Consider the following 25,818-nt stretch of genomic DNA (forward strand, 5'->3'; position numbering starts at 1 on the left):
TCTGGGAAACCCAGTTTATTCTCTCCTGCCCTAGCTGACTTTTCCTGGACAATTAGGCTGCTTGCAGATGTATAAAATAATTTAAAATGATGCTTTAACTTGGTGCACTCCCCTGCCAAGCCCAGTGTATGCCCAGAAGAGGCATCGCATTAGTTGGACCCAGCTTTCCCAACATCTTTATAGATCGGGTGCTTTAGTTGGGCTTTTTGGCACTTTTATCTAATAGCTGATTGAATTAGCTTTAGATAAAAGTGCCAAAAAGCCCTGCTGAAGCTCCCAATCTATACAGATGCTGTGGAGTTGGATTGAAGTAAAAGCTCCCTCCCATCCTCCCCCCCCCCCCCCCCCCAATCCATGACTTTGGATCCTAGTAAAGTTCCAGATCCTTTTTTAACTATTGCCTAAGCAGCTTCAGGATGACAGTGTAGTATGTTTTGGGGAGACTGAAAGGCAGATATGCTGCCTCATGACAAGGATAGAGGCTGCTGAGCAGTAACTGCGTTGTATTATGACTATTTTATGTTGCACAATTTTCATGAGAACTAACGGGAAAGAAGATGGGAGTGTTTTGAATTTTAAACTCAAATATCAGTGTGCATGAAGTGGTTTTTCTCTAGGTAATTTTTCACATGTTTTCATGAAAGTGTTATGGGTTATTTCATAAAGTACTTATGAAATAATTTATGAATATTTCAAGGATATTTCATACAGAATTTTAAGTGTGGGCCCAAACTTTCACCATGTCGAATCTGGCTTGTTCTAGGACTCTATTCCAGGTGTGGTCAAGGAGCTCATTATTTTTTTTCTTAAAATTTGAACTATGAACCATTGGTATTGTTGAGTATGGGGAGAGTACTTTCAGGTTTGGAACTGTGCTTTTCTAGAACTTTTTTCACCAAAACTTTAGAAAAATATATAGTCAGAGTTAAATGATACTTTTTCTAGAAGTGCAAGTACAAATAGATCTCATTATTTCTGTGAGGAATTCCTATGAAAAATTGTGCAAAAATAAAATGTTAGAACTAAAAATAATATAAAAAGTGTTGCACATAGTACAGCAACTTGAAATTATTTGTTAACTGTCTTCTAAAAAACCCCCAAAAACTGTATACAGCTTTCATGCTTGAAGCTTTGCAGCTGTATGTTGCTGTAGGTTTTCCATCTAGTCACCCTCCAAGAATCTTGACCGCTGGAGTGTAAAGGCAGAAACCCATGAGTGTATTATATACCTCAGGGATTGGCTTCTGGAACTTGTTATTTTTGATGCAACATGATTGTGTTTGGGGAGAAGGAGTTGTGGTTTTGGATCCACCTATCAAAATTGTGATCTCAGAAATACGAATTCAATAGCGACCGTATAACAGGAGCTAGAGCCAGTGGAGGCTGTTCCGCTGTCAGAGGTGACTGCATGGGGGAATGTTTTTCAGGACAGCTGTTTATCTGTTTCCAGGCCCTTCAAGCTGCTTCTGCATCTTTTCCTTTTCTAGTTTCCTGGGTAATTACAAGGTTCTGCTTGGCCACCTTCCTGACAGAGGCCCTTCTCGGCCTACTTTTGGTTACCTCTCTTTTTCTTACTGTTCTTAGCACTCAAAAAATCCACTCCTGTCATTTACCACTTCATTTTCTTTAAGGCTTCTAGTATACCAAACATTTAATCTTTTGTTTTGCTTCAGATTTGGTAGATGTTGAGAGTTTGATCTGGGGACTGAATTAAGGATGTGGTTTGCCCAGGGTGCAGTTAATTGTGGAAGGGAAGAAAAGTAACAAGCACTTTTTTTGTCCAGTTTCAGTGATATGTAAGACCGTTTGGGGTTTTTGTGATGCCATGCTTGGAGCAGCTCCCTAGTACTGGGAGACTGTAGAGATAGTAAATTTTTGTCCAGCTTACTTCCCAGGTGCCTTGGAACACTATCGGGGTGTAGGTTGTAGCCGTGTTAGTCTGGACATAGGTAGACAAGGTTCTTTGGGTAAATCTGATTATCTTTTATTAGACCAACTCAAATAGTTGGAAAAATTCTTCTTAGCAAGCTGTATGTACTCTTAGAATATCTGAGGACATTTTGGATAGTTACTCTAGAGATTTTGGCGGTGTGCAATTGGCTTGGGTGTTACAGTGCTGGCCGGAGAGGTGGTTAGCCTGCAGTCAGGAAGAAGGCAGGTCAGGGTGGCATATTAGAGATTAACTAGTTTGGAGAGGCATGAGCTTTCAAAGATAGCATTGGATGAAGCAGGTTGTTATGGTGAATTGGCAGGCAAGGCTTTCAGGGACATGAGAGATAGGGGATTGTGGACACGTAGGTATGGAGGAGTAAATTAGTAATTGCATTTGCATCTCTACAGATAGTGCTTATGTTGGAAGATATTGCTCTGTAACCAGAAATCAGTGCAAGTGCTTATTTAGGAAAGGCAGGGTTTTGTTGTGATACTTTTATCAGACCAGCTGTATAGTTGGGAAAGAAGTTTGACAAGCTTTCAGGCACCCCATCTTTCCTAAGGTAATTTGGGAAGGTTTGTGTTGTATTATTCATTAGAACAGTTCTGCCTGATATAGAGAACTTTATGTACTTAAAATATCATTTTATGTCCCCTGTGGTCAAGCATAAAGTTTGTGATGAACTAGATTGTTTAGAACTATAAGGATTAATGATATTTGAGCTTTTTGCCTTATTGGTGTCTTGCTCTTTCTATGCATATTTGTGTATATTTTTAAAAAGAGTTTGTTTATGGCTGAAAGGCTATGTTTTGTATTTGAGAAAAAGTTCTTTGTAATAGTTTTATGATATAGTTGTATGTAGGGGTGTACTGATAGAGATTTCTTGGGCCGATACTAATGTTCGATTTTTAACGAGCCATATTGGCCAGTACCAGTCTGATTCTGATATTCAGCCCCACAATGTGGAGAGTGGCATCTGGCTGGTAAATCTGTTGTGGGGGGAAGGAAGGGGCGTGGACGGGTGCAGATTGAGGCCCCCACAGTGGAGGGAATGGGGCAGGGACAGGCGCTGCCTAGCCGGGGCACGGGACGGAGCTGTGGCTTGTCCAGGGGGCACAGAAAGCAGCTCCCACCTCTGCGCACATCCCGGAGAGCATGGGGATCACTTGCCCCTGGATTTGCATGCGGGGCGAAGCGAGCTGCGGTCAGGGCTGTGCTGAGTTCTCCCAGCCAGGGCTGTGCTTAGGGCATGTGGTGGCAGTGCTGGGAGCAGAGGCTACAGTGAATTTTGGGGTGGCTGCAGCCCCCCCAACCTCCCCTCTCAATGTTGCTGCTGCCCGCACTGGACACAGCGTGGCCCAGCCACCCTCTGGGAAGAGCCTGATGCAGCCTTGGTCCCAACCCACACGCAGATCTGGAGGCATCTGGCCCCCCCGTGCCCTCCTGGGGTACTCAGAGTGGTGGGAGCCACTCCCCACACATCCCGGACGAGCCATGGTTTCATCCTGTGCCCCACCCTGGCTGGGCAGCGCCTGCCCCAACCCCACTTCCTTCCTCACCGTGAGGGCCTTGATCTGCCCCTTTCCCCACAGCAGACTTACCAGCTGAATCCAGCAGCTCTCCATGCTGCTGGGCTGCGCTCCTGGCAGCCTGCATGCTGCACAGCGGCTGCATGCGTACAGGAGGCATTTATTGGCCACATCAGACCTAAAAAGTCAATTGCCGGTATTCTCTATTTTTCTCATATTGGTGCTGATCCAGTATAGGGTCAGTGTATCGGTGCGCTCTTTTGGTGCTTAAAAGAAAGTCTGTTATTTTTAAGTTCAGCACAGGGCCCAAATTCTTTTTTTATATTAACAGGTGGAGGCGGAACCAGATGGGAAAGCTAGGAGACTACATTTTTCTGATATTCCCTAACTAAAAATATGTCTCACCTGCTCCGTCCTGCAACATTAAGCTTATGAAAACATGTAGGTTTTCTACTTTAAAATATTTATATAAGACTTCAAGTTACCAAAAATATTGAGGAAAGTTTTTATATTCTATTGAATATTATTTTAGTGGTTTTCCAGCTGCCATTCTAGTTCTGTGATATATTGTCCCTCATAGCATGTAGGGCTATGTGAAGCGGCTAGCATTCACTTTGGGTTTGGATTCAGCTGATTCGGGGGACAGTGATTCAATTCGGCTGAGTCTGATTTGGAGATTTGGCTCCTGCCGAATCTCTGAATTGCCCAGGCCCATCCCCTGCCCACTGTCCCAGTTCAGCAATGGTTGTCCCACCTGCCCCTGCTCCCAGCACTTAAAAAAAAACCAATGCCCCCAACTCAGTGGGTGCTGCCAGGTGGGGGGGGCAATCCCTGTTGCCCCCCACTGCCTCACACTGCATGGGGGGCTTTCCACGAGCCTTCCAGCCCACCCCCTGCTTCCCCAGCCCCGCCATGGCTGCCCCACCCACTGCAGTTCCAACCCTTTAGGGAAAAAATAAACTGAGAAAACCCCCTGGACTCTGTTCCTGCCCGGTGGGGGGTGATCCCTGCTGCCCCGCACCATGTGGGGGGGTCTGCACGAGCCACCCCAAAGCCCTGAGGCTGCTGCAGCCTCAGTGAGTCCCATAGCTTTTCTTGGTGTGTGTGTGTGTGTTGTTTTTTGGGGGGGGTTTCTTAAAGGGCCAGAGCTGGCCTGGGTGGGGCACCCATGGGGGAGGGCTGGGGGAGTGAGGGGGTGGTCAGGGGGCTCGTGCAGAGCCCCCCATGCAGCATGGGGGACAGGGGGGCAGTGGGGATCATCCCTCCGCCCAGCAGCACCCAGTGACTGGGGGCTTTTTTTTTTTAAATCAGCAGGATCTGGTGTGGGCGGGAGGCTGGGGCAGTGGGTGGGGGGTAGGGGCTGGCAGGGGTCCCCCCATGGTGGTCTCCCCCACCCCTAGTATTTACCAGCTCTGAGTCCGGCTGCAGCTCCCTGCTGCAGCCACCGGGAACTGCCCAAATCATCAAAACTCTCCAAATCTTTTCTGAAGTTTCAGAGAGCTTTGAATCAGTTTGGACCTTTTAATTGGTCCCCTGATTCTATTCGGATTCAGATATTCGGTCACTGAATCAGGCCAGATCTCCTCTGAATCAAATAGCCACCCAAAGCTCTGCAAAGCCCTAGTAGCATGCTATAAAATCTGTGGCCTCAGAAAGGGCACTGAACACATTTTCTTTTTTTTAATCTGGCATATTAAAAACTGGGGGAGGAGATGGAGTTGCTGTTTTGAGCACATGGGAGGAAAAGAGAGATTACAGTAGCAACGGGTATGTTGGGAGGAGGCGGCAGGAATGGAGAAGGTTTCTGTGTGATGGACCATCCTATTTCATTCTTACTGCAGCAGTATTTGTCTTCTGAGCTGCTTCCTCAGTGGAATTGCTGTTTTGAGCACAGGGGAGGAGAGATGTGTTTATGGCAAGAGGTCAAATGGGGGGAACTGGCAGAGAGAAATGGGGGTTCTTTAAGCGTGTAGCAACTCGGAGCAGAAAGCTTTTACATGTGCACAGCCAGGTTCTGATTCTGAACATATTTTCCCCCATCTCTTCCCTCCCTCTTTCCCATGTGGTCTCTTTGAAGCACGCACAAGAGAAGAGGAACTTTAAAAAGGTTACTAGCTCACATCCATCCAACAGGTCCAACAGGATGATCAGAAACTGCATAGTATGATGTGGAATATCATTTACTTAAAATAGAAAAAATCTAGTGAGTTTAAAGGAATGTACTTACTGAATGAGGTTCCCTTCCCTAGATTGACAGGCTGGGTGGCCACTTTTTTTTTTCTATTTTTCTTTGCTTTTTACTCGGACCTTCGCATCATGAGAGAGGTTCTGACTTTCAGCCAGCTCTGTTATTGGCCTGTGTTGGTCCCAGCCTGCTTTCCCCGTGATTGCCTTGGTGCTATCCACGTGATACAGTTGAGGTTGCCTGGTGATTGAAGTCCTGTTCAGCTTTTCATAATGAGGACAGGTGGTCTTAATGAGATTAATCATATATAGTGTTAAGTGTAAAGTAAGAAAATAATGAGCTTTTCAACCGTACCTGAAATAGTTCCAGAACAAGCCAGACTCCATGCAGAGAAAATTCAGATCCTTAGTTTTTTTGCAATCTGATTTCAGATCCTGGCTTTAAAATGATTAAGTGAAACTACAAGCTGACTCTTGCCAGGTTGCCTCATGCCTAGTGACAGCAGGCCCCTAAAACCAACCCCATGAGTAAATTTTGTTGTTTAGGAACATGAGATTTGTCCTTTCTTCCTCTTTCTAACATCCACATTCTAAAGCAACAGTCTCATACTAGTCACTGGATTTTAACTTTTAGCAGAAGTAGCAAACTGGGCTGAAGTTAGAACACCACAAATACAAGTAACAATAAAGGGAAGTAGAACAATGCTTGTAATGTGTTATAATGTATATCTGTCATTCAGAGAGTTTTTTTAAAATTTGTTTTGGTCCCAGTATGAAAATCATCCTCTAAGGACAAAGGGGAGCAAAAGATGGTGGCACATCGTCAGTGATGTGGCTGAAGTTTTATTTTTCTCCCCCATAATTTAGACCTATTGCTTTCTTTTAGCCTTTTCCTGATTAGATTTATAGGAATAATTATAGAACTTGCATAAACTCTGCTTGCAGGTGTTTCATAAATCAGTAGGGAATAATAAGCATAGATGTAGGCATTCTGCTAGAAAGTATTTGTATTTTTGTTCATCCAAAGGTTACTTACAGTTTTCCATAGCTAAATTATTTTTTTTCCTGGACAACCTGTTATGCAACCAGACAGTTAAGTGAAGATATAGTATCCTGGAATTGTTATAGAGGCACATGATCATAACATCTAGGGAAAGCATTTTTCCTGTCACCTAATAAATAACACACAATGTTCAAATATGACAGGAAAACAACATTTTCTCAGAACTGGACTCTGGATTATTTGCTTTGGGGCTATTAAAAACAGTAAATTGAAAAGAGGGGAGGGAGATGAGAGGGATTCTTGTTTCCATATTTGTGTATAAAAACTATTTAATGTTTGTTTGTAGCAAATACAAGAGGAATTGAATAAACAGTTATACGACAACATAATACGTTTTCTGAGACGATCTCACTCAGAATTCCAAGAGAAGAAGACAGAATGGACTTGTCGGATGAAGTCCAGTGAAATTCCTACTGCAGCTCTTGTCTTGGGTAACCATTTTTTGGCATTTTAAGATAGATACTTTGTGTTACATCTGTCACATCTCTTGTCAGCTCTCTAAATTAATATAAAGGTCACATGAAATTGAGTCAGTGCATTCCAGCTATTGGAGCCAGGAGCCTGAGCTTCGGATACATTCAACTCTCTCCTTGACTCTTGTTTGTTAACATGTTTTGGTTCTTGTTTTTTCTACGTGTATTAAGGCACAATATGAGAACATCTCCATCACAGACATTATCTTGGGGAAGAAGTATCAAACATATAACCTGTGGAGCCATTTTCTTTGGCCCATGGGGCTCCCAGAAGGGTTGGGAATTTGGGGAGGGGGCTGGGGCCTGCTGCAAAATCCAGAGCAGTGGGACCACGTTGAGAATGGTCTTTGGTGACAAGGGGGCAAGTGATGGCTGTGCCGACATGGTTCTGCTTGCCCTTCTGCATCTGGGTCCAGATCCAGGCCACAAGGAACTGCATGGTCCAGATCCAGCCTGGGGCGTGGGCTGAGTTTTAGCACCCCCATCGTAGGCAGTCAGAGGCAGTGTTGAATAACAAATTGGAAATCAGGATGTTTAAATTCTATTCCCAGTTCTTCCACCAACTTGCTCTGCATTTTGTTTGAACTATCTAAGTTATTACATTGTTTCTCTTTACCTAGTATACAAATGTCTTGTGTTTGTTCCGATGGCCCACTTTGACATATCAAAGTATTACCTTTTTTTGTTGACAAATAAGGAACTTAAGGAAAAAAGAAAGAGGCCATGATTTAATCCATAAATATTACTGGGAGTTTCACCTTTAACCTCAGTGGGGCCAACATTTCAACTTCAGTGGCTATAGTAATATTTGACTAGCTGCCTCTCCTACAGTAGTGGGATTTTCTAACTAGCTTTGAAACTTGCTTGTCTAAAACAGTTACAAAATTGCTACAATCATTAATCTGTTTAAGATACCTGATCCATTTCTTACTGAAATATTTCCATGAGACTTTTGGTCTTGAAACTTTAATATTAGAGTCAGGCTGTCTTTTGTTACCTAAAATCAGGTCTGTGTTATGGCTCTACCTGTTTTGTTTGGTTTTTTTATTTGACTTGAGTGAAACACATTTTAAATTATTTTTAAGAGGTCTCCAGTGTAGACAAACACAGGAGTTGACCTCAAGCCTTCCAAATCCAGGGTTTTCCTTTTCAGTCATTTCCTTTAGCCACACTACCAAACTGTTTTAGGTTCCCTTCTTTAAAAGGTCAAATATGTGCCTTCCTGGAATTGATCAATTCTTTGAATAATTGTGGCAGGGAACAGAGAGAGAATAAACACTACTTGTATCTTAGGATTATTGAGGGTCTTGGTATCTGTGAAGAGTTTGGAGAGTCTTCTTTTGTTATTACCAGTTTCATTGTCTTCGTCCCTTCAAAATTCTATATAACAAAAATAAAGTAGACTTTACTTCTCCTTGCAGTTGATTAGCCTCCTTGACACCTAGTTGACTGAAATTCAGAGTTGAAGTACTCCTACTTTGCTGGAATGCAACTGAAGGTTACCTACAAGGGGGATTTGCTGTGAAGTAAACAAAGTAAATTTACTGCATACTAAGTGCGTGCATAAGACCATTGGACTGGAAAAGGACTTTCAAGTATAGTCCTTTGCATTTACAGATCACCATTTTCTCTCTGGACAGACTGACTATGACCATGAATGCATTTTTCCCCCATCCATTTGCAGAGTTACTATTGAGTTTAGTGTGCTGAAAATGTACAAGCTTGATTTATTTCATGACAACTTCCCATGTAGACAACCCCTAAGAAACATTCAAGTCTCAAGTGCCTGAGCTTTTTTCTTCCCTATGGAGGGATTTTGATTGATTAAATATTTTCTGTTGCTTTTATGCAGCACTAATGGGAGCTTCTGAACACCCTGTATAACTTATCTTAAAGTCAGGTGGTTGTTTTTTTCACTTGCTTGTCTATTTTTGAGCATTATCTTATTGCATAGTTTGCTGTTCAGGGATTGTGGTCACAAACAGGAATCATACAGTATTGATTTTTCTTCCTTCTAGGTGTAAATGTTACAGATCATGACTTGACATTTAAACGTCTTTCAGAGGTTCTTCAGGATAATGTTACTCCTTATGTAGTTTCATTGCAAGCCAAGGAATGTCCAGGTAGATACTGTCATTGTTTTGACAACATTCAAATGATGAATACCCTTAACTACAAATTCTATATTTTTTCTCAGTGTAAAAGTAATAGAAAGTAAGAATGCAAAAGACTTCTGACACCTAGTCCAATTCATGACTCAGTGCAATAGTACTGTCCATTCCAGGCATCTAGTCTAATCTGTGACCAATGTATTATTCTCCTTTACATATTTTTAGCTGTGTCCAGCTTTGTTCAAAATAAGGATTCTACCACCCCTAATGCCAGCATTTTAGCTTTGTCAGCCTGTTAAATTTGGAATACAGCTGTTGCATACATAAAGATCTTACCATTGTATATTTAAACTAACCATATCCTTTTTTAACACTGAAAGAAGCAGAGAAGTTTGAGATTTGTATGCTAAAATCTCCTTCAGTAGAGAACACTCATAAATACTAATCCCTATCCCTTAGCCATCAGCTCTGACTCGGAATCATTTTTACAGTGAAGGGAATTGCATCTGTTTAAAAGAATTGCTTTACCTATTTGCAGAAAAACACTAGCCATTTTTCTCTAAATGTCAAGGACAGGCCTGGTGTATACATATTGATACTGTATGAAAAACATACCAGCTGGCTCGTTTATATGCCATTAAGAGTGAAGCAGATCAGTTCGTCTTTTTAAATGCTTTTAAATTATTTTATTGCAGGCGGGAAACATCTATAATACTTTCCGCCAAATATTTACATTTTCTTTTCCGAAACTCAAGGACTGATATCACTCCTGGAAATTCTACCAAATCTCTTAATTAGGCTTCTGGCCTTTTATCAGGTTGATCTAACATTGTAACAGTTCATGGTTCAAGCCTGGAGGAGGGGGGAAGGATCAGCATATGGATTTGCATTCTTGATTCCTAGGCAAGATAGCAAGCTAACAACACAGTGTATATTGAACACTTATTTGATGAGGTTAGGAATTTGTCTTGGTAGTTCGAGAATAATGCTCTTCAGGGAGGTAGGGCATATTGGAGAAAGTTAAAAACAAGAGAGAAGAGCAGGACAAACGTGAATAAAATGTAGATTTTGTTGTGTGGTGAGGGGTTTACAGTTTTTGGTAACTAAAATGTTTCCTCAATGTGCATCTATGTGTATTGGAAAGGAATAAGGCATCTGCTGCAGAAGCTGATGGGACAGCTAATGGATTGTTACGTAGAAGATGACCAGTCTGAAGAGGAGGACTATGTTACAGTTTCCAAGAAAAGAATCCGCTGTTCACTGGATTCTCTTACCGACTGGTATGAGTGTGTAACAAAGGTAGGTTTTCATATCGCCAGTTTACAAAATGCCAGATTTATGGAGTCTTGTAGGAATTTGACTTCATACCCTGGGGTGTGGACATGTGATTTGTTTGTCAAGAGCCTGGCAATGGCAGTGTACCACCTCCTGGCCCACTCCATCATTACACTCAATCTGTTTGCAGAACCCCATATGACCCATAGCAGAACCCCAGGATTCTGGGAAATGCATTTTGAAAACTGGTAAACCAGAGCAGTGACTTTTCAGCCAGGGTGTTCTGCAGTTCCATGCAATAGCACTGTTAGGTATCCAGATACTTACCCACGATCCTTATGGTAAACCCTGAGCTTTCAAATAAGAATCCATGGCGTCAAAAAACTTTCTGACCTGTTGTGGTTTTTTTGAGCTCTGCAGCAGAAGACTTTCTTATTTTACTGTAGTTGAAAAATGTGTGAAAATTAAGTCCTGGCACTTTCTGAGGGGTACCTTGAGTCTCAAAAGGTTGAGAACCGCTGACTTAGAGTAATTTAACCTGGATCTTATCCTGCAGTAAATTTACTCTGTAGTAAGGAGCAGTTAGTTTGTACAAACAACACTTCCAAGCTTCTAGGCTAGTGGAGCACCTAGCCACTAGGTAGCAGTGGAGCAATTTTGCATTGAGCAGAAAGCTACCGCAGGCTAAAAACAAATGTTGAGTTATCCTGGGTCTCATTATTTTTCTCAGAACAATAATGGGACCAGTCATTTACATACATTTTGAATGGCAATTGACTGCTGCAGCTGTATACAGTTAGCCCAGATGATTGTCTGAGAGAAGTATTGTGTTGGTATTTTACAGGTACTTAAAATGGGAAGATGGGCTTGTACGTCTGTAGGATCCTAGAATTAAAAGGCTTTGTCCTGGGAGAAATCCATTTTTTGTTTTGTCTAGTTTTGTCTACTACCATGTTAGCGGACACACCGCATGTATACCAGAGCAATTTTCCTTGGAGTAAATTTACTTCTGACTTCTACAGAAGTAACTTTGCATCAGAGAACAGCTTTTTCTGTAGAATAAATGTGCATCATATATATGTCCTTTCCACTTAATAAAAGTGTAGTGCCTGCACCCATAGTTTTATATCGGACAGTCAAAATGCTTTCAAAACTAGCTTTTTGTCAAATGCTAGATAATAACTTTTCCTGAGCTTTTCAGAATCTGAAAGAGGTTTTTTGTTTTTGTTTTTAATGACCTCAGACTAGTGAATGTGTGCCTTTTTGGAAAGGCACTTAACATTTTTGCTTGTGTTTTAAGGATTATGAAAACTTACAAGCCTCCTGTTTATTTCTAAACATTTTGGAGGCTTAAAACTCAGTTATGACTTCCTAAAAATATTTTCAAAAGTGAGCCCTGAAATGCTTGTATTGAATATTACATACAAACAACCAAATACCTGGGGATATGGTGTAGTAATTTAATTGTGCCCATTAAACCATCTAAAGTGTGAACAGTGCACTACAGCCTTCAACTTCCTAAATGTTTCATATTTTCTTACAAATGGAAATCTAGGAACACAGATATTTTACAGAAGTGACTAGCACTCCAAAGGCTTCCTCTTGTTCTCATGTTATAAGTTTTATAGTGAAAGCTTTTAGCTTTTGTTTTTATTACATGACCTCAGTGAAACTTGTGTGCTTTGCAAATGAAGGTGGACTTTAACATATGCCTTTGCTGCTACAGGGCACTGCATAAGTGGGCAGATGTTGGCCACATTGTCTTGCCTGTTTCCCATTGGAATCACAGTAGTTCTTTTGCCAGGAGGCTCTCTATACTTAGAGGTTAAGGGAAAGATATGCCCTTACTGGTATATTGTTTTTACTTGTTCTCTGTTATCATGGCTGTTTTACTTCAGATACAGGAAGACTGCTGCAGCTGTATACTGTAACAGGAGATGTATTGTGTTCCTGAAATAGTTACTTTTATCCATTTTGGGTATAACATAGGAGACAAGAAGCTTACCTTTATACCTTGCCGACTTCTATTTTGTAATATATGCACAATGGCTTTAAAGAAAACAGATTCTGAAACTCCAAGCAAAAAAAGAACTTCTTCCAGTCGCTGGGAGTCTCCTCCAATTGTGGTTATCTTCAAAGACATGGAAAGTTTCACAACCAAAGTACTCCAAGACTTCATCGTTATTAGCAGGTAATTTGAACTGAGATTTTGGACTGATACCTTCCTGCTCCACTCCCTATTTTCTGGTTGTTGCCATGAGGGAAATGCATAGCATAAGGGAGTTTAGCAGACTACCTTATTTTTGGGTGGGTTTTTCCAGTCCGCACTGAGCTTTGTGGTGGTGCTTTGGACTTGGGCTATGTAACCCAGCTGGGAAAATAAACACCACTTGTACTCTTGCCTACAACCCCCCTCTACATGCCAGGAAGGATGGACACATTCTCCCACAGTTCACTTTGAAAGAATCCTAGTGTTCAGCTTTCCAAATAGCCATGAATTTGTAGTAAAGAATGTGCCTTACCAACAATATGTAAAGCATATCTTTTTTTCAGATTGTATCTTCAGATAAGTCTAGAGTCAGTACAATCACTGTACAAGTAAGAGAAAAGTTGTCAGTTTTAAAATTAATTACTGTACTGATGGACTGAAAGTTAGGAAATATTATCTTAATCTCTTAAGGTGCTTGGGATGTTCCGGAAATTAGACCAATTCACTTATACTCAAATATAAGGTGCGCCCTTGTTGAAATAATAAAGATGGAAAGATAGAGTCCATTATGGATGCATATAACACTAGAGACTTTTAAAAAAAAAAAAAAAAAAGTGTTTTTTGAATAGAAAAATCCTACCTTTCTAGCTCATTAGACTTTTTGGAAGATAGTAAGATAGTGAAAGAATAGAAGATAAATGACAAGTATTTATTTGGTTTTGTATAATAGTCTATAAAACTCCTTAGAAAAACGTAGTTAAGGAAAAGAAGTAGCCACAGGATGAGAGTTGATGCTCTGTCATGGATCAGAAATTCAGGTTAAAAACAAAAGAGTAAATACTTATCATAGAGGGAGGTTGGTAGGGAGTGCCCCAGGGCTCTGTAAAGATATGTGGATATGTTTTAATGTATTAATTATCTATAAGAAAATATACTGAGAAGTAACAAACATTTTGGATTCCATGATGCTGGGAAAGGTAGAAGGAATAATACTGTACTAAAAATACCTTGGCTCTCTATAAAGGACAGACACATCTGCCTTTGAATGCAGTATTCAGTTCTGATGATCACAGCTCAGAAGAGATTTATAGAGGGCAAAAATGGAAAAAACTTCCATACAAAGAGAAACAAAGTAGTTTAGGATTTTTTTAAAGAACAAATTATTGGTGATACAGTATTTTCATGCAACATACAGTAATTAATGCTATATTGAAAAAGCCACTCATCCACCAGTTTTCCCTGCCTCATAATGCATGAACAAATTGATACACAAATAAAAGCAGCAAAATATAGTTATTTAAATATGGCTTTTCAGCTAGATAAAATTAACAGAGGGAATCCTGCATGTACTCTGACTCTAAAGGCAGATATTTAAACAGTTTCTTTTTGAAGTTATGTATCCTAAAAAAATAGTTTGATTTCTTTTTTTTTTCCCTTTGGCATGGAGAGAATGTGGGGTGGGTGGTATATACAACACCTGCTCCCCCTCCCCTCCCCAGTCAAAATTCATTTGTTCTAGTTATAGTGGTTTGTTTACATTGCTCCTGTCTCCTGTTCAATCCATTTAGCTTGCTGCTGTAACAGGAATATGTTGTATTGCATTTATTTATTTTATAGGAAAATAGCAGAGGAAAGAAGTATAGCTATTACATTTTCTTTTTTTTTTTTTTCTCTCCTCTCCCCATGGTCTAGTCAGCACATACATGAATTACCTCTTGTTCTCATTTTTGGGATAGCCACATCTCCAATGATCATCCACAGGTTACTGCCTCATTCTGTTTCTTCTCTGCTGTGTATAGAGCTCTTCCAGTGTCTTTCATGTAAGGAGCACCTGGCAACAGTAATTGATAAGGTAATTGGCTTTCTAGATAAATTGGTGGGAGTAAATATGCACAAGTACTGTGGACATGTATAATAGCATCTTATACTTTGTTGGACTAGATGACCTCCTTTCTAACTCTAATTTTCTAAGATTCTATGAATTTAGGCTAACTTAAAACTTTTAAAGGAGAATCTGTTCCTGAAAGCCACATGTTCTCTATATCAATCCATTGCTTTAAAGCTGCTTATCAAGTCACTTATTAAGAGTTTCCTCTTTACACAGTTCTGGAGATGGTTCACACACATACACAGAGCTATGTAGTTGTTATTCTTTCTCCTTTATTAAAGCACTGCTTTGAAGTTTTTCACTTGGTTCCAAATAAGGATGGCACTATAGCGTACATGTACAATGAAAATTATGCTGAATGGAAATTCTTCAGAATGATGACAATGAGATTTGTACAGTTAAAATGTCCAGCCATTCAAATATGTTGCTTGTGTGGTTTCAGTGCTAGTCCATATGCAGAATGTCTGTGGATCATCTTTTATGCTTTCAGAAAGTAATAATGCCCCTGATGCTTGTTGTAATATTTGCTATATCATAATTTGAAAGAAAAAAAAGGGGGGAGGGAATTAATATAAAATTTGCATGTAATTTAAATTGGATAACATGTAAAATGTCCTATAACAGTAAACATTAAAATGTCCTTTTCAATAAATAAAACTGTGCATGTCTGAGGCTCCCTCTACACGTTACAGGTATTGCACAGTTAATTGTGCAGTTACCTTGAGACTAGTCGCATGTGCAAGGTACCTATCAAGCCATAAAACACTCCAACTAGCTATAAATTTAGATCTCAAAAATGTGTACTAACTGATAGCTGGTTGCTATCACGCTTTAATTTGCACTGCCAGCTGGGACTGGGAGTCCCGTAACTGAGAGGATTCTCAACTCCAGCAGCAGCAGACTCTGGGTCCTGGCAGCATCTCTGCAACTGCCAGCATCCAGAATCCCATAGCTGCAGACACTGTGAAGCCCCTGGGGCTGAGAGATCGTGGTTGTTGCAATCTCCTAGCCTTGGAGGTGCGTGAAGCTGAGGGAGCTCCTAGTCATGGGAGCTTGTTCCTTGCCAGTGCAGAGGGAGCATCCCAGGCTCCCAATTGGATCTGATGTGTGATCCCACAGTTGCGCCTCCTGTCACGCATATGTGGCAGGGCAAGAGGCCTTTCCAGCACAACATATGTAGAGGGCACTTGAAATGAATGCTGCCTAGCAGAAGTTGGTTACATATATGAACCAGTTATTGTAGTGTAATTTTAGCACATGCCAAGAGTTAGACCAAAGGCAGATTATAACTGTTTTACCACTTATGTATTCAAGAAAGAACACTACTAATATCGCTACTTGAAATTGCACATAACTTTAAATGTAATCTACTTGGGCAAAGTTCAGGAAGAAAATTAATTGTTTCTCTTTGACTCCTCCAGCTACTTCTAACATCCAAGTTTCCTTTTAAATTAAGTGAGAAAGTACTTCAGGTCCTAATCAACATATTTTTGTACCATGATTTCTCTGTCCAGAATTTTATCAAAGGCTTTCAGGTAAGCAGGGGCAAGAAGTATTCTGTTGAGAGATGGTGAAAATGGAATAGGATTTCTCCATATTGGATGACTTGCAACCACATTATTAAACCCTAAATTTGCTTCTCTTGAAGTTGATAGCGAAATTCCCTTTGAATATAGTGGAGTCAGATCAAGTCTCTGGGCAGTTTCCTACAAACCTTCCCATGTTTTCAAAATCAAGCAAGTCATGAAGAAAGGAACATTTTTGTCATTCTATAGCAAAAGCCATAGAAACAAAAAAGTTGGAAACAAAAAAAAAAAGAGAACGTGCTTCAAAGGGCAGAATCAGTTTGGGGGTGAGGCTGGGGGGAGGAGAAATAAATATGCAGGCTAGCCTAAGCCTGGTAGTACTTCCCATGCTGCTGTTTGGATCCCACAATTCTGCTCTTAAGATGCTGTCACTTTCCTTTGGTTTCTTAAAGCATTTTGCACACAGCCTCTCCCCATCATGGAAATGATGCCTTTCAGTCCAGCTATCTTAAGCATCCCGGATCAATAATGATGCCCCAGATTCCCTACGAACACTCGTTAGCAGAACTGCAATCTTGTGAGCGTGCAAGGTTTACAATTCTCCTCTTCAGGGACACACAATAATTGAAGCGAATAAACATACAGACTTTGTAAAGGTTTCAAAAGGCAATCATTCCATAGCGGAAAAGGTTTACACAGCTAGACAAAATAATCTAATTACATTTCCTTGCCTTCCAAAAAACATGCAGTAAATAAGGTAGGCAAGGTTCTTTGGGTAGATGTGATATCTTTTATTAGAGCAACTGTGTAGTTGGAACAAAGTTCTTAGCAAGCTTTTGGGCAGAGCATTGCTGTTCGGGCATAGGGAGTCTCTGCTGTTCTGAGACTCCAAGGAATGAGAGAAGCTAAAAGTGTGGAGGGATGTCAGTGAGACTGTAAATAGGTGGAAATTAGGAAAAAAGGTAGAGCAGGAAAAGGAGGCAGGAAAAGAGGGGAAGGGAAGAAAGCCAAAGGTGAGTAAGGGAGACTACAGGAGTAGGTGCCTGAAGAAGGGTGACTGCTCCCAAAGACTTGCTAAGAACTTTGTTTCAACTACTCAGTTGGTCTAATAAAAGATACCACATCTCACCAAATAACCTTGCCTGCCTATGTCCTTAGACCAACACGGCTACAACCAAAAACCCATGCAGTAAATAATGCATTTGTTGAAGCTTATTCTTATTCACTGAGTAAACTAATCAAGTAATATTTGACCAGCTGTTTAGTCTGGTTGTATAAAGCAAAAAAAAAAGCTGAATAATATGCACAGCAGAAAATGGCAAAGTTATTGACAGAACAGTCGTATACTTCTAGCGGCTAGAAAGCATTAATTCAACCTGGCATATTCATTTATTAAACTAATTATAATGTTTTAAAATTAATGTTATTTTAGAAACTGTTAATAAATTGTGTCGCTTCTTTAAAAAGAAGCTTTCAATTCATAGGACATAGCAAGATGAATGAACTATATATGTAAAAATACATATTTTTAATGTATTGTCTCTTTCAGTTGTCTGTTGTGGAGCATTTCTACTCCCAGCCCCTCAGTGTGCTGTGTTGCCAGCTTCCAAAAGCTAAAAAAAGAGTAAATTCTTTTTCACATGAACAATGTGAACGTATTCGGAGCCTACCATCTTTTAGAAGGTAAAGGAGAAATAATTAATGTAAACAGTCCTGTATCAAATTAGTTCTTTAAAAAAAGGGGGGTTTTTCAATCCTACGAAATACCTTGCATTTTTAAAATGCACAATTGTGTTTACCTATTTAAAATGGGTAAAACCAGCATAAGACCGTTTTGAATTCCTTGTGGATCTCTTTTGATCTCTTGGCTTAAGTAAGAAGTTCTTATGGTACATGAGAACCTGCTGTAGAATCATTCCCATTGCTGTAAGAGAGCTATGTTTTCTTTTGTCCTTCTTATAGAAACGTATGTTATTTTGATAATTTTTAGATGTCCAGTTGAAAGGTATTGCAGATCTGTACCATAAACCTACAGTAACCTTGGTACCCACTAGATCCTGACTGCTAATTTAAATTCACTCCTAACCAGATCTCATCTGTTAATTCTGTCACTTTAACTATACCTTCCTTATTATGTTTATATTATGCTTATGATTATAATGATGATTGTTACCTCAGGTATGTGGAAAGTCAAGTATCAGAAAAACAGATTGCACTGTTGACTGAAGACAACTTTGTAAAGGTAAAATTTTTTTTAAAAGTTGGAATAGATATAACTTTCCAGAAACTTTTATTTCACGTGAAAAGTGGGAAACAAATTTTGTTTTAGTTTTCTATGCAATAGGTACTGTAGGTATCCTAAAAGTACTGTCCTGAAATGTGCATTATTAACTCTAGACTGGATTTCAGACCTACATGGCAGTTGTTTTTGGTTCAGGGTTGTCTAACTGGTGGCCTGCGGGCCACATCTGGCCCATTTAAGGGTTAACATGCTAGGGGGCCCAGCTGGCTACCGCTCCCCACATTGCTTTAGTTCTTGCTGCTGATATGGCTGGAGTCTTTGAGGCAAGGCAGAACTGTAGAAATCCCAATGAGCTTGCTGCCCATGTGGCAGCATCAGTGGGGAGTGTGGTTATGCCTAGGCTTGGCAGAATATGAGTTTTATTTTTAATAATTTTGACGGATATTGATTTTATTGACTTTTTAAGCATTTATTTTGATTTTTATCAATTTAAATTTTCAGGGTTGCTTGAAATTAGGGTTGTACAGAGCAGACAATTTATCAATGACAGTATATGATTATTATAGTGCAGGTTAACTGCCTGCTGCGACAAACACAACTTCTGTAAGACTACTGCCAACTGAGTGGTAGAGCTGCCGTCAGTCCCAGCTCTATTCACCAGTAGCTCCTTTGTCCATTTTGTCACTTCCGCTTCATTTGTGGTCCCCTGAGGTTTCAGGGAGTTGCAGTCCAAACTGCATTCAGCACGGTTCTGTTCCCCTTATGTTCACACTCTCCATCAGCTGTACTTTTTCTTATGTTCCCTTTCTGTGAATTTTGATTATTTAACAATGGAAATATTTTTTGTGGGTCTGTAAGTGTGAGGTGAAATTGATGTTTATCAACATTTACCTATAAAAATAAAATCCTGCCAAGCCTACTTATGCAGCAGCAATCAGAGGAGGAGGAGAGGGGGGTAGATGGGAAGGCTGCACATGACTGACCCGGGAAGCCCATACAGCCCACGTCGTTTGTGGCTCCATACCCGCAACCAGTGCAGCATGTGGCTGCCAGCACTCTGAAGTTAAACATCCCTGATTTTGTTGATTTACTGTTTATGGCCTCAGGCAGATCATGTAATCGTTTTGTGCATTAATTAATTCATCTGTAAAATGGGTGGAATAATTGTCTGTCTCACAAGGCGGGGGTAAGTCTTAAATTATTTACAGTTAAGTTCTTACTTCTTAGTAAGGCTAAACTCCCCAGAGCACTTGTATAAATAAATCTTGCTGTAATCTGTTGCAGAAGCAGTTGCCCCTACTATTCTGTGTAGATCCCCACTGAAGGCAGTAGGGCATCCAGTGATCCCAAGGTCTCTGCTCATTCTAGACATCATGTAGGATTCTGACCTTGGTTTATGATAGTGTTCTGTAATCCTTAGATAACACAAAAACAAAGTATTAGTCTGTAAACGTTTTACAAAATAAGCTAGGTACCAGTGGTAGAAAGATTGTTGAGGTAAATGTTATTGCTGTTATACTTGGGCATAGCTTCAATATGGCCAAAAATGTAAAAAAAAGAATATTTTACAGAAAATGGTAACTCAGGAGCCAAAATCATCCCGGGCTCTTTTGGAAAAGGACTTTTTTCTTTCCAAGAATGCAGAAGCAACTCCTTTAAAAGTTTTCTTGCAAATTATTGCCTACAGTATACAAAAATAACTTCGTATCTTAAGTTTTTTTTCTGCTAGTCATTCCAGTAATGCACAAAGCATAATACTGAAATAAAGAAGTATTTGGAGCTTTAAAATTATGAACCAAAACCCAATGAGCCTGAAACTTGTTTAGATATCTACATGCATATGTATTTACATATACAATATGTGTGTGTGTACATCTATATCTACACAAGTTTCAGGTTCATTGGGTTTTAGTTCATAATCTGAAATCTCCAAATACACAAAGCATAATACTTATATAAAGTAATATCACTGGAATGGCTAACAGAGGAGGATTGAAGAAATGGAGATATTTTTGTATAATGCAGACAGTAATTTGGGGGAAAGAGAGCGTGTGTGTGTGTGTGTGTGTGTGTACGTGCATGTACATACATGTAATATAAATACATACATGATTGTGTGTGTATATACATACACACACGTACATACTTTTAATAATATTTGATTATTTGAAAGTAATGGGTTGATGATATTCATGTAAAACAAGGAACTTTCGATTTAAAATAACCCTAGGAATTATTAATAATACATCAAATATTTTACTCCTATAAAGTATTCTTATTGATTAAATCCCCACAAAAATGACCTGATGAATCCTAATATTAAACTGATAAATGCTAAATACATCATAAAATTTAGACTTCCCTGTCCATAGATCTAAGCAGTAAAAGCTTTTTTGTTCAACTTATACAAATTTGTTGTATATAAAAATTCAGTAATGCTTCTCTTTCCTGCTTATTCATCTAGTTTATTTATGACATACTTATGGTAACTACTAACCAGAAGGAAACCAAATAAATACCAGAGTATACGTTGTCAGTCGTCATATGGTTTTTAGAGGGAAAAGTGTAAGATTTGAAAAAGAACATTTACGCAAGGTGACAGTTCTAATAGTGTTCACTGATGTGGTTAGATGTAGAAGATTGACATAAAATTCAAGAATCAGCATTTTATGAATTGCTTATGTCTGCACTCTTAACTCCCTCAAGTAATTTTAAACATTTTAAAACCACTCCAGGATTAAACTAGTTTTAATAGGCATTACTTGGCCAGTGTGGATGGGGCCTTTCACACAGCTAAATCGCTTTGTCCAGGCTACTACCACTTTTCATCTTAGTTATTGCAACATTTTTTTCTTTTGCCTTGAAAAACACAATATTGTACTACAGCACATCAATTTAGAATGTTGCTAAAAAAACTTATTTTCTCTAGTTCATTGCTTTAATCATGTCATTCCTTCACTGGCTTCCTGTTGTTTTTTTTTAATTAAGTGAAAGAAGTGTAGAAAGGGAAGGGCCTCTGTAGGAGATACCAGTTAGAACTTTCTGAGCTGAATTTAAGTTTCATAGATTCATAGATGTAGGGTCAGAAAGGACTTAAGTAGATCATCAAGTCTGACCCCCTGCCCTGGGCAGGAGAGAATACTGGGCTCATATGACTCCAGCAAGGTAATCATCAAGCCTCCTCTTAAAGACTCCCAAGGTAGGAGCCAACACCACTTCTCTTGGAAGTTGGTTCCAAATCCTAGCCGCCCTGACTGTGAAGTAGTGCCTTCTAATGTCCAGTCTGAACCTACTCTCAAACAACTTATGACCGTTATTCCTTGTTACTCCGGGAGGTGCTTGGGGGAACAGGAACTCTCCCATTCTCCGCCGGTCCCCCCGGTAGGTTTATAGATGACTACTAGGTCGGTCCCCTCTCAGCCTTCTCTTGTGAACGCTGAACAGGTTCAGGTCCCGTAGCCTCTTCTTGTAGGATCTGCCCTCCTGTCTCCGGATCATGCGAGTGGCCCTCCTCTGGACCCTCTCGATGCTGTCCTTATCCCTCCTGAAGTGCAGTGCCCAGAACTGGATGCAGTACTCCAACTGTGGCCTGACCAGCTTGGCATACATAGAAGGGGAGGATCACCTCCTTGGCCCTGCTCATGATGCATCTGTGGATGCATGACAAGGTGCAGCTAGCCTTACTGACTGCATCCTCACATTGGCGGCCTGTGTTCATTTTGGATTCGAATGACTCCAAGATCCCTTTCTGTCACTGTGCTGATGAGAAGGGAGTTCTGCAGCCTATAGGTATGCTACTGGTTTATATTCTAGTTATAAAAAGCCAGCCAGTTTTCTGGTTATAAGATTTGTATTATCTGTCAAACATCAGGTGTTCAGTAAAAGTAACCAGTAATGAAGTGGTCCAGAGTAGCCTTCAGAAAATACAAACAAATTACCATAATGGATCAATGGTCCATGTAGTCCAGTGTCCTGTCTCTAACAATAACTTGTACTAGCTGCTTCAGATGAAGATAGGACCGATAACATGACTGCATTTGTCAGTATTGAATCACATCCTATTCACATTCGCCCACCTCTGTAACCTCTCCAGGTCCAGTTGTATCCTGTCCCCCCTTCTAGTGTGCCCACCTCGCCCCAAATCTTGGTGTCATCAGCAAATTTGAACAGGGTGCTTTTTACCCCCTTGTCCAAATCACTAATAAAGAAATTGAACAGTGCGGGCCCGAGGACCAAGCCCTGGGGGACTCCACTGCCCACATCACTCCAGGTCAAATCTGACACATCAATGCCACAGTCGCCTAGCTTTTTAATGAGAATAGGGTGGGAGACAGTGTCAAAGGCCTTCTTGAAGTCCAGAAAGACTATATCTACCGCGACACCTGCGTCTAATAATTTTTGTGACCTGATTGTAGAAGGCAATCAGGTTGATCTGACAGGACCTGCCCCTAATGAACCCATGCTGGTTGCCCTTGAGCATCATCCTCCCTGCTGGTCCATCACAGATGTGCTCCTGGATAATTTTCTCAAAGAGCTTCCCCAGGATCGAAGTAAGACTAACGGGCCTATAGTTGCCCGGGTCCTCCCTCCTCCCTTTTTTGAAAATGGGGACCACATTGGCCTTCTTTCAGTCTTCTGGCATGCGGCCACAGCATCACGAGTTCTCATAAAACCGTGCCAGGGGTCCTGCAATAAGCCCTGCCAATTCCCTCAGCACCCTGGGGTGGAGAGCATCTGGACCTGCTGATTTGAACATGTCCAGCCCCTCCAGAAGTTCTCTAATTCGGTCCTCCCTGACCTTAGGCCTGGTGAGGTCTCTCCTCATTCCGTCCTGAATCCCGGTGGGGGAGTCCTGGTCCCTGCACAAAAAAATGGAGGCAAAGAATTTGTTAAAAAGGTCCCTTTTTAGCCTCTGCTGTATAAGATTGTTTTAATTTAAAGTCTACTTTTTAAATTTCTTTTCTGGATTTTACAGAAAAAATAAATGAAAGTTCTTCACCATTCCCTGTATCTTTTAAGTACTTAAAAGTTCCCGATCCCTGAATATTACTCAAATATATGAGGCAGCTGTGAGCACTCTAGAAATCTTCCATCCAGTGTAAAGAAAGAGTGGTTTACTGTCACTTTGCTGTCAGAACCATCTCCAATATTTAATTGTAGAAAAATAGGGGTGGTAGGATGTCAGAAAGTCATCTAGTCCAGTCCCCTGCTCAAGGCAGGATCATGCCTATCTAAACCATTACAGAAGAGTGTTAAGGGACAGAACAAGGTGTGATGGTCTTAAATTTCAAGAAAGGAAAATTTAAGTTGGATATTAGAAAGAACTTCCTAACTAGAGTGTGGTTAAGCACTGAAACAGATTCCCTAAGGAGGTTGTGGGGTCTCCATCCTTGGAAGTTTTTAAGAACAGGTTAGATAAATATTTTTATCAATCCCCCTCAGTTTTCCTGTCTCCAGACTAAATAATTCCATTTCTTCCAACTTTCGTTGTAAATCGTATTTTCTAGATTGTCCTGTTTGTTGCTCTCCACTCTACTTTTTCCCATGTCTTTGTTGAATTGATGTGCCCCCTAACTGGACACAGCACTCTAAGTGAGGCCTCAGGACCCAGTGTTGAGTTCTGACAGGATACAAAGGTTTTCCTAAATATCATCTTAATTGTAGTGAATTTATCATGGCAGAACAGGCTGCTGTAGATCAGTCAAAATGATTAAGAATCTTTATGGAATTGAGCTTCATCATTTAAAAGGACTTTTCTAAGTACTAGGTACAGTATTTATTACATTCATTAATAGATGCAAATGTAACACAACTATTTGCATTAATTAAGACTAGACAGGGAAATTGAGGGGCTTAACAAAGCTTGATGAATCAGCACTATTATGGCAGATGAAATGCAGTGTTAACAAATGTGAGTTAGTACATATCAAAAAAGCAATCATTGAAATATTCCTGCATATTAGTGGGTTTTACATCAATTGCAGCAGACAAAAGTAAGACCTGCACTTCACTGTATAACTGTAATAAGAAGCTAGACAAAAAAAAGGAATGTTTAAAGAACGGGGTCAAGAATAATGTAACAGCTTTCTGTAAATCAGTGATGTTGCTATCATTTAGAATACTCTGTTCAATTCTGGTGATCCTGTCTGAAAAAGACAGTGAAAATAAAAAGGGCCCCAAGAGAGGCAACAATAAAATTATTGATCAGGTTATGGGATAGAGCAGAATTCCATCAGTGGAGAGACTGAAAAGACTGTAATTGTTTGCTTTATAGCAAGTATGAATTAGAGACGTGAGAGAGACGCACAAAAAAAATAAGAAATGTTATGAAGAAGATCAGTCAAAAGCAGTCCCACATATCCTTTTTCATAATGCAGGAGCAGAAGAGTATTTGGGGGCATTGAAAACAAGACTTTTAAAATTGACATAAGGAAATTCATTTTTACAGATCATGTACGTAATCTCTGGAAATTTTTGATACACCATGATATACAGTAGAATTCTGGACAACCACATTAATTGGGCTGGACCCCTGTGCAGTTATGAAAATGTAGCTGATCAGTAAATACTCTGTAGCTGTTAACTCTGTATGCTTCTGTGCAAGTGTAGCAAAACTGTTCCCACTATTACCCCTTTCCATTCAGGGTTACATTTATAGAAATTCATCTCACTTGTATTATTATGGGAGCATGCAGACATTAACAGTTACTGTATAATAGCTGATATGAACGCTAGAGCAGTAACTCCCCCTCCCTTTTTGAAATAGTTAAAAGGAAAGAAACTTCATTGCAGAAATGATACACAGTTGATTAGACTGTAGTTGTGTGGCACCCTGCTGTAATTGAAAGAAGGTGAGACATCAGTCTGGATCATAAAGATATCTGCAGTATATTAGGCAAGATTATTAAAGGAGAAATTCCCACTTTGGAACATAAACCAACTTCAAACTGACAGTTAAGAGATTTCTTCTGCAGTCATGTTATCCATCCTATCTTCATCTGAAGCAGCTAGTACAATTTATTGTTAGAGACAGGACATTGGACTACATAAACCATTGATCCATTATGGTAATTTGTTTGTATTTTCTGAAGGCTACTCTGGACCACTGCATTACTGGTTACTTTTACTGAACATGTGATATTCAACAGATAATACAAATCTTATAACCAGAAAACTGGCTGGCTTTTTATAACTAGAATATACTTAACTTTTCACATTGTGAATCCAGTCAAAGAACATGAAAGGAGACAATGAGCCAGTAAATTCTACTTCTAAGAAGTTGCTATTGAGAACAGAGGTATCCTGTTCCTTCCCAAAAAATTCAGATTTTGTTGTAAACTGTTCTAATAGTGTTTTTGCAGTATAAAAATGTAGTTAGTTTTCTG

At 40.0% G+C, this 25,818-nt stretch overlaps 1 protein-coding gene across 2 annotated transcripts in view; it reads left to right on the forward strand.

The window, feature by feature from the left end:
* ORC3 (origin recognition complex subunit 3) overlaps positions 1–25,818 on the forward strand; it is a 79,535-nt gene that overhangs the window by 20,744 nt on the left and 32,973 nt on the right. For both annotated transcript variants that reach the window (XM_090036344.1, XM_090036349.1), the window contains exons 4-11: positions 6,996–7,140; positions 9,201–9,305; positions 10,438–10,592; positions 12,626–12,759; positions 14,470–14,629; positions 16,087–16,200; positions 17,741–17,874; positions 18,370–18,433. In XM_090036344.1, coding sequence (XP_089892470.1) covers positions 6,996–7,140; positions 9,201–9,305; positions 10,438–10,592; positions 12,626–12,759; positions 14,470–14,629; positions 16,087–16,200; positions 17,741–17,874; positions 18,370–18,433 — 1,011 coding nt within the window. The remainder of the gene's footprint in view (positions 1–6,995; positions 7,141–9,200; positions 9,306–10,437; positions 10,593–12,625; positions 12,760–14,469; positions 14,630–16,086; positions 16,201–17,740; positions 17,875–18,369; positions 18,434–25,818) is intronic.

This window comes from Crocodylus siamensis, chromosome 1 (assembly GCF_052110815.1).
Source record: "Crocodylus siamensis isolate JL-2025a chromosome 1, ASM5211081v1, whole genome shotgun sequence".
Taxonomy (NCBI): Eukaryota; Metazoa; Chordata; order Crocodylia; family Crocodylidae; genus Crocodylus; species Crocodylus siamensis.